Raw genomic sequence first — 9,621 nt, 5'->3', positions numbered from 1 at the left:
AAAGTGGTATCAGAACATAGACTCTGGACTTTCTACATAAATTTCATCTAGAAACATGTCACCAATATATTTTGTTGATTTGGATAGCTTTGAAGTTGTCCTGTTGTGTTGGGTGGTTTCTAGGTATAAAGGGGTTAATGCAATTATAATATTGGAATACTTTCAGTTCTAAAATATTGCTTGTCTGTCTCTATAAACAATGCCAAACACAGTGTTAAATAATACATCCTGGCTTTTACACAATTGAAAATCCACTTTCAGCTAGCTAAGAACCCCTCCTTGAAATTAAGGTGGCAGTTTCCAAGTATATCAGATCACACAGCTTACACTCGTGCTTGATTTTAAAATAATTTCACAACTGCAATATGAGCTGTATTCACAGCTGTTCTTGGGCATCTTTTTAATCAATCATCAGTGCATTCTGTATTTTGAAGGATGTATTAAAAGAGCTCTTTATAATAAGAAACTAAATATGACACAAAGAAAGAAACAGCTACCCTAAGAGTTTAAACTTATAGGACTCAGGGTCAGAAAACAATTAAGATTTCCTTCATTCTATTTTCATTTTTCCCATTGGTTTCTCATTAGAAGCTTATGCAGCAAAGAAACATTTTCATATCTCCATGTCCCAGTAGCTATAGATTGGCATCAGTGACTAGATGCATCTAGTCTATATATCTGGTCCATGGGGCCTGTTGGAGGCTGTGTAGTTGCAACACATTCTATGGATGAAGGAATCTCTGCTGGTCTTAGCCTTGAAAGATGTAATCCTAAAACGTAACCATGACCTGTATGACAACTATCACATACGAAGAAGAAGAGGAGGAGGAGTTTGGATTTGATATCCCGCTTTATCACTACCCGAAGGAGTCTCAAAGCGGCTAACATTCTCCTTTCCCCTTCCTCCCCCACAACAAACACTGTGAGGTGAGTGGGGCTGAGAGACTTCAGAGAAGTGTGACTGGCCCAAGGTCACCCAGCAGCTGCAGGTGGAGGAGCGGGGAAGCAAACCCAGTTCACCAGATTAGGAGTCTACCGCTCTTAACCACTACACCACACTGGCTGTAGAGGATATCAAGATGCAGAACATCAGAGAGTCCCGTAGAACAAATATGTTTTAACAAGATGAAAACACAGGCTTTCTGCCACACCCAGTTTTCAAGAAAATTTTAAGAGACCAAGATTCTAATTGAGCACGCAAACAAAAAGCCAGTCCCTGAAAAAAAACATTTTGTTGCAATTGAAGTACAATCCCAATCAAATTTGTATCTTTTTTGTGCTCCTTAGAGGAAAGCTGAGATGACCCCTGGGTCCCTTGCAACTCTGCAATTCTATGATTCTGTGACCTGAATTCCATCTTGCTTCTGCTCCACCTTAAGCACCTTTGTGATTGACAACTGGTCCAGGTAGTTCAACTTCTGAGGCTGAGGACTATACATTTGCTGAGACTCAGCACCCTCCCATTTGCAGGGAGCTACTTCAGGGGTGGGGCAAGAGACATACTTTAACATCAGCCACTTCCTGATGGGGTTGCACTACCTTGAAAGAAAGATGTTCATGGCTTGGGAGTTCTCCTAAATCCAACGTTGTTACAGGCAGCTTCACAATGTAGAATGCATCCCACACGCTTCAGCTGGTGGTCCAGTTAGTCTCTTAAGGATAACTGGATTTCAATGATTACTCTCTAGTAACTTCTACAATACACCATGTCTGGAGCTGCCTCTGGAGAATTCAGAAACCAGAGCTAGTGCAGAATGCAGGGGCCAAATAGTATGATCATGTTACCCTGGCTCTGGTCTGGCTGCACTAGCTCTGCACATGTTTCCAAGCCTAATTCAATGTGCTGATTTTAACTTGGGAGAAACTTGCATGGCTCAGGCCCTCCATGTTTGCTGGAGCACCTCTCCAGATATGATCCTACATGTAGCTTTGCAGTGGTCAGCCAAGAAAGAGCCTCGTGAGTGTCCTAAGAGATGCTCACAGGGAGGTGACAAGGGAGAAGAGCTCTTTTGGTGGTGCACTCTATGGAACGCTTGCCATGGTGAGGCTGCCTGGCACCAGCGTTAACAACTTTTGGGTGCAGATACAAGACCTTTCTCTGGTCCCAGGCATTTGACGGAACATGACAGTATCTGTTGGCTTTTATGTGTTATCTTTCTGTTTGGCACTGTTGGCTGGCTGCTGTGCCGAGATATAGGCATTTATGGGATGGATGCTTTTTTACTATTACGTTGTTCCTTGTTTCTGCATTTTAAATTTTGCATTATTTTCTGCAAGCTGCCTTAGCATAAGGTTTTTAAGAAACGCAATGAACAGTAACAATAAAACATCACATGAAGACATAACAATTTAGTCTCTCCCTGGTAGCATATGCTTCTTTTAAGACTGACTGGTCATAGGGTAAAAATGGGTGTCATATATAGTCTGCAGTCTGGACAATCATATCTCAGCTTAGTAAGTAGAGATATGAACAAGCCTTTTACCTGCAAACTGAGTGAGAGCCTTTGTATGACTCATGATTAAACCAGGAAGTTACCTAATTAACCACGTTTTCCCATTTTGGCCTAACTAGAAAGCCATGATTACTAGTTTTAGGCAGACTGGCTCTTGATTTTTTTAATCATCGCAGAGATGTTTATCTAGGCTTTCATCACATTCATAAAACATCTCTTTATAAAGTTACATGCAGGATTCTGCTACAGATATAGGGGAGGCTTCTGGGTGCCAGCTAAACAGCACCATCCAGTAAGCTTTTGCTACAGAATCAGAATCATTTCCCCACAAGCACCCCGAGAGCTCAGTTTCCAAAAGAAAGAGAGGTTTGAAGCAAATGCTCTACTGCTCTACCAAATGTTGCTTCTGTCTTCGCCCATATGTCATAACACAGGAACAACGGTATCTTCATCTGTCCAAGCACCTTCATAGGTAACTATATTTGTTTATAGGGCAAAATATTTCCTTCTTTTCTTCATCCACCTGCCAGGAAGCTGTTAGCTGACAAACATGAAGGAAGGCTTCGAAAGAGGCAGAAAGGAAAAAAAGGACTTTGGAAGTTTATTCTTTGATAAAATTTCAACTGAAAGTGGTGGACTTTGCTATTAACATTTTTCTAAATGCACAAAAATCTATTCACAAGGAAGTCTGTGTTTACTCTAAGACATTAAATTAGAACTACATGAGAGTGACACAGAAGACGAAATTTCTATGCGAGAGCAAAGTCCAACAATCATTTTGGTAAAGCAATGGCCTGTTCTGGTTAATGAGTTCAAAGAAAAAGCCTTCCTATACAAAATTACAATACAGAGAACGCATACGATTACAATACAAGAGGGGCTATTTGTTAGTAACTAGCATCTAGAACAGAATTTTTATAATAAAAACACATAGAAATTAAAATCAGTTGCTATTTTTTTAAATTGGAAAAATGGAGACAAATTCCAAAGTTCATTGGAGAAACACTTTTAGACTTGTAAGCATAAAAGTGATATTTCTTTTTAAAAAAGGAATTTGGTTTGGTAAATGAAGCCAGTTCCTTTAAAATCCAAAGGGCAGAAGCCAGAAGACTCAAGCACATCATGCCGAGAGGTAGAGAGGTGTCCATATATAATCACAATCTTCTATTGGTTTTCTTTTTCTTTTGTCTGAGGTAATTAGCTGTGTGTGTCAAGTTGTAGAATCAAAAGTATTGGCAAAAAAAGACCAACATTGACAAGTTACACTAACGACCTCTTTCCTCTCCTCAACAGGTCCTAAAAAATTTAATTAGACGCATCTGAATTAATGCTTCCGGGATCTCCGGCAGGTGAAGTGATTGATGAAGGGGTAGTAGCATCCTGCCAGCTGCCATTAGCCTGAAGAGGGAATAAATGCATTTTGTTGTTAAGTCCACAAGGTGTTACTTGCATCCTAAACCATTCTGATTTCCCACATCACAGTGGGAGATCACTGTGCCATGTACAAGACACATACTTTGTTCCATAAGACTTAACCTCAGAACAGAAGTCTTGACACTGCAGTTCACTTTCTGGAGCACAGAAGGCAAAGTACTGTGTGAATGCTGCTTCCGCTGCATTTGTTTCATGGCTTTTCCTGTTCCCCAAATGGGATTCCTTTGCTCTTGCTCAACTTCTCCAGCTAACTTACCTAAATGGATAAAATTTTACTGCTTATGACTGTATTATCAAACAGAATTCAGAGCAAAGGTTGGAACATTATGTGCACTGACAGCCACTCCCACATTTCCATTCCCACAAGCAGAAACAATCCATGGCCAAGGGTGGAGTTCACTGTCGCTTGCAGTCTCTTCCTCCAACTGACAGCTCTCTCTTCCAATGGGAGGGGACGTGGGTCTTCTAATCCACTGGGCCAATCTGGCTTGGTAGGTAAGCCATCTTCTCTCTCTGACCATCCCCTAACCACTTGGGATCCTGGTCTTCACTGTACCATGAATGACACAGAAACGGGATAAAATAAAAAAGGGGCAGGTTCCCCCCCCCCTCGATCCCCTGAATGACAAGGACTGGACAAGGACTGGAAGTAGGCTACCTGTTTCCCCTTCTCTTTGGAGCAGTGCTGCATTGTGGCAGGGTGTTAGCAACACCATGGTTAAGGTCTCAGCAAAGTACAGTATTATTTTAAATACACCTGCAGAGCTGGGCACATTACCCTTCGTTGCCCAGTCAGACTTCTGAAGCTTAAGATATTCACTTTCAAAATCAGAAGTTCCTTACATCAATACGCTGCGTTGAATATAGAGGGTTTCCCACAATGCTGTCATATCTTCCTGCCTGATGTATGACATGGTGTAAGGAATCCATCTGTAACAATACAACCAATTTGGCAAAAGAGATAAAATAGCTCAAACAGTTATGCAGATACTTCAGTCGCCACCTAAAGCACCACCATCCCAACGCCATTTATGTGGCCTCCAATGGAATGCTTGAAATGTTACCATATCCAGCTGGGGCAATGGCTGCAAGTTAAATCTCTGTTTCTAACTTTATTTGTGTCCACCTTCTGCAGCAGATGTCATCTCTCCAGCACTGTGACACAATTGTGTGCTATGCTCAGAGCATGGAGACTGCTTTCAGACTGGGCAGATAAAAAAAATGATGATGGATGAAACTCTGGGCCCGGGACTCAAGTCCTCCAGTGCCCCTGCTCTAGAAATGTATGACACAGCCTCACAAGGTACCTCACACTTGCATTACATGAGTGCTGCCTTTTAATCTCGAATCTAATTTATTAGGAGCTCTAAACCCAGGGTGTGTATAATTATAGTAGTGAACTATCTGGAAGTACTGTTACTCTCCTGCCACACATGCTACCGGTGATGTTACAGAGTACCATCATTTCTTGGCAGCTGTTTGGCTTCACCTCTGTTCAGATACAATAGTCCCAAAGCAGGCATATGAAATATTCAAGTATTTTTCAACTCCGCTGCACAAAAAAAGTTATGCTCAAGTCTTTCTAAGCCTTACATGCAAGTCCTCCTGTACAAATGTGTGTGTGACTATCCCTACCCTCTCATGCATGACATTCCTACATATACTATGGGCCAATCCCAACCCAACCCCTTCTGCCCCACTATTGGAGCTCATGTTGCCAACTCCATCTTAGAACAGAACAAGCAAATCTTTCCTTGCCTTAGCAAAGACTGGAAAAAATAGACTTGGCCCAAGAAGCAAAAAATTTTTTTATGAAATAATCTTTCTCCTATTAAGTCACTTCTACAGGTGACCATCTTATTGCAAAATTCCCAGGAGATCTTAAAATCCAGTAATTCATAAATGTGGTGCTTTGAGCACTTAGATGTAAGTGTCTGCCTGCTGAAGACCGCAGGGGATTTGTCACACAGTTTTCTCTGCACACCCACCTGTGACTGCACATTGGCTCCCACTGGCGAGTTCTGGTAGGAAGTGAGTGATTGCAGGTTTATAAAGGAATCTCCAGAATTTGTCATTTTAAATGACCCAGAGGAACCTGAAGAGGAAAAGAAGTTACCTAATGGTATGTCTGCACCTGCTCATTTTTGCGCAATTTTATCAAGACATTAGCACAAGGAGCTGTTGTGTTTTGCACCTGATCCCATGATTAACTTTCTGTAGTGCTCCACTTTGGGGGCTTAGTGAATAGTTTCACAGTCCCATTTCCTTGTCCATCACCATCCCCTTGTTAACTCTGAAGCAGTGGTTTCAAATGGTGTCCATGGGAATCCTGAGGTTCCTTGGAAGTTTTTCAGGGATTCGTGTGTGTTAAAAAAGATGCCTCCCCATAAGATCCCTCCTTCCAATGCACAGCTGCATGTGTGTGTTCTAGGATACAATCTCTTGTAGTGGTGAGGCTCTAGAGGCCTGGCCACTACCTCCCATGAACCAAGCATACACCATGGAATATGCCCCAGCTTATCTCCTTGGTAGCCACTGCTCAAAGCATCCTTCTGTACTCACCATCATAGTAGTTAAAGGTGAGATCCCCAGGGATAGAAAAGGGTGACTGCACACATACAGATGGAAACAGCCCACCAAACACGCAAAACCCTGACTGGCAAAAACAAAGATCTCCCTACACAAACTGTGGTAGAGAACCCTCTCCCCATAAACTAACCTTGTTTGGACAAAGATATAGCAGGCAGCCCAAGCATCCTTTCCATTTCAGATTGGAACCACAGAATGAAGGGAGGGAGAGTTCCCTCCGCACTGTTCTCCTAACAAATACCACACACCCACAACATGATTCATATATATGCTTGTGCTACTAACAATTTATGAACTTTACTATTAGATAGAAAATGTGACACGGTCTTGGACTTGGTGAACTGACACTTATATGTTTATGGTGGTTCTGAAGAAATAATTGCTTTCCCATTTATTTCTTTGAAGGACCACCTAGAAATGTGGCTGTCTCATCCAGAAAGGTAGACTGGCTACAATTCAGGGGCAGGCATGGGAAAGACATGAAAATTAGTACTGGGATGATGAGGGACAAAACTGAAGTGAAATTAAATGTAAAACAGAGCAATGTGCAGACAACAACTCAAACAACCCAGTGGGTGTACGAAGATTTCATGAAGCTATTCCAGTTCCCAAGATGCTTCAAACAAGTTGTTCTTCAGTGAGCAAAAATAACTCTAAAAATACATTGACAAGCCTTATTGTGTCTAGATGGCAATCAAGCTTGTCAAAGAAGAAACAGAAATGCTTGTTAAGTATTTTCTCTAGCGCTTTCTATTTGTAACACAACCTGAAGAACAACTGGATCAAAACATATTGGGAACTGGAAATGCTCCAGTCCATCTTGGTTCACTCAGAAGTTTACTGCTATTCAAGAAGTTGCACTTAATATATAGCAACCAGAATGGCTCTTGGAAGGCAGGAAAAGGCAAAACTTTGGGGGGGGGACACCAAAGGATTTAGACATGCACTGCAGTTCTAAACAACTTTCCAAACAAGGCCAATGAGGTCTATTCACGTTTCTGTAGCTTTTCTTTACTTCAGAACAGCACAGAAGAGGCTCTTCCAACTGCACACATGTTTCCCCAGCAGGTGTCCAGGGAAATCCTGTTCCAGAGGCAGGCTTTCTGCACTTACCAGAATTTGGGGTGGGTGGAGAACTTGTCTGGTTGCCCTGGGCCACCACATTGGTTGCATCTACCGCTGTCTTGGCTGCATAAATGTTAGCCTCCTCCTGGAACTTCCCCATGTTTTTCTTGTACCGGATTCTCTTGTTACCAAACCAGTTTGAGACCTGCAACAATAACTAAGTTAATGTGTGAACAAATTAGTGTATAGGCAGCTATCAACAGAAGAGAGGAGACAAAGATTGTTCCCAGAGTGTGCAAAATAAAGCCATAATTCCAGTCTCTGGGTGCACACACCAGCTGCTGACATTGGTCCATCTGCAGAATTGCAAATACTTTGGGACCAGCACAAATAGTGCTTTATACCAGTGTTTCCCAGCCTTGGATCTACAGCTGTTTTTGGACTACAATTCCCATCATCCCTGAGCACTGGTCCTGCTAGCTTGGGATGATGGAAGTTGTAGTCCAAAAACAGCTGGAGACCCAAGGTAGAGAAACACTGTTTTATACAATTCCTTTGTGGAATCGGATGCTAAAAGCTGAGGCGGCCAAGCTCTTTGGCAAGTTTACTTATTTTATTTGATACATTTATATCTGGCAGGGAAGGGAAGATCTCTCAGGGTGGGAGAAGAAAGGAAAGCTCCCAGGTGAGAGCTGGGAGGGCTCACCTTTCTCTGGGTAGAACAACCTAAGAAGGAAGACTTTATATTATTATTTTCCTCTCTTTCTCTTTTGATTCTTTGTTTTTGTTTAGATTAGTTTGTTCTTTTATTGTAAAGTATTATGAAAAATCTTAATAAAATCTTTTAAGAAAAACTTTCCTACTAACCGAAATGACAAATGATTGGCATAGGTCAACCCTGAAAATTTCAACCCTGAAACCTGATGGATGTCAAGCAGAGATTGACTCAGTCTGCATGCTGCTACCAAGCTTTGCAAAATGGTGAAACTACAGGATAGCCGGCCAGACCAGCAGAAAAATTCCAAAGGACAGAAGGTTGAGTGGCAAAGACTGACTCTATAAAAACATCCTGGTCAGGTTTGCTTTTTGATTAAAGTAAAAAAAGAAAACAGAAAAGGCTTGAAAGAACTGGATTTGGTAATACTGTAAGAACGACTGAGAGGGAATCCAAAGTTTTATTTTGCTCACTAAGAGATTTTAAGGATTTCTTCTGTCAACAGTGAATTGATTTAAATCAATATGATTTAATCAAGAATTAAAGCCTAAAACCAAGAGAAAAGACTTCCAAAATCAAGTTTCCGGTGTTTACACCAGATATTTCTTTAAATGAAAACAAAAATCAAACTAATTACTTATATTAGGTAATTAAATATATTACTTTACAAATAGAATTTACACTTCATAGGTACATTCCATGTAGGGTGGAACTCAACATTGTGCCAGCATGACTGTTCTATCTGGCAAGCAGAAATGCATCCCTGATGGAACAATCTCCCCTTTCCTCCCTGGCACCATGTTCAAGGTTCTCCCAACCCCACCCCCCACCCCTGAGTGGATTTAGGGGTGGGGAGGCAAGAGAAAGCCCTTGCACTGGCTTCTGGTAGTGCACTGGGTTACTTGAATCTAGACCATGGTTTTTTACAATTTTTAACTGTTGTTTTAGTCTTTTATACAATGATTAAACGTTTTCAAAAAGAAGAAAACTTACATGAAATTCTGCAAAATTTTGAAAACCTTTCTTTAAAGTCTACAGGATGCAACGGTCAGAAACAAGCATCTGCCTACACAAATGTTTGAAAAACAGACAACCACATTCACTGGAGATGGACCACCCACCTGTGAGACTGTGATGCCTCCTTTCTTTGCTAGTTCTTCTTTGGCTTCTTCACTGGGGTAAGGGTTACTCAGGTGAGAATAAAAATACTCATTCAAGACTTCTGTTGCCTGCTTGCTGAAGTTCCGCCGCTTACGCCTGGGAACACATTGAAATTATTCATGCAGCTGATGTCAGAGCACACTGTGTGCTGGCCCAAGGGCTTAAGGAAGAGCCAAGGAGGGCTGCAGGAAAGCACACAGTGGG

General features: G+C 41.6%; 1 protein-coding gene across 4 annotated transcripts in view; it reads right to left on the bottom strand.

Moving 5' to 3' along the window:
* Positions 1-3,032: 3,032 nt before the first annotated feature.
* The window catches only part of PBX4 (PBX homeobox 4), a 35,533-nt gene continuing 28,944 nt past the window's right edge, over positions 3,033-9,621 (bottom strand). Inside the window, exons 5-10 of one of the 4 annotated variants that reach the window (XR_013391724.1) lie at positions 9,378-9,513; positions 7,590-7,746; positions 5,876-5,982; positions 4,731-4,817; positions 3,970-4,143; positions 3,033-3,851 (exon numbers count right to left, since the gene is read on the bottom strand). Coding sequence is in view for 2 of the 4 variants with exons in the window: in XM_028721155.2 (XP_028576988.1) it covers positions 3,759-3,851; positions 4,731-4,817; positions 5,876-5,982; positions 7,590-7,746; positions 9,378-9,513 (580 nt within the window). In the remaining 2 variants the exon portion in view is untranslated. The remainder of the gene's footprint in view (positions 3,852-3,969; positions 4,144-4,730; positions 4,818-5,875; positions 5,983-7,589; positions 7,747-9,377; positions 9,514-9,621) is intronic. The other 3 variants (XR_013391725.1, XM_028721155.2, XM_028721156.2) reach the window with 3 other exon arrangements.

This window comes from Podarcis muralis, chromosome 2 (assembly GCF_964188315.1).
Source record: "Podarcis muralis chromosome 2, rPodMur119.hap1.1, whole genome shotgun sequence".
Taxonomy (NCBI): Eukaryota; Metazoa; Chordata; class Lepidosauria; order Squamata; family Lacertidae; genus Podarcis; species Podarcis muralis.
This window is presented reverse-complemented; position numbering and strand designations above follow the sequence as displayed.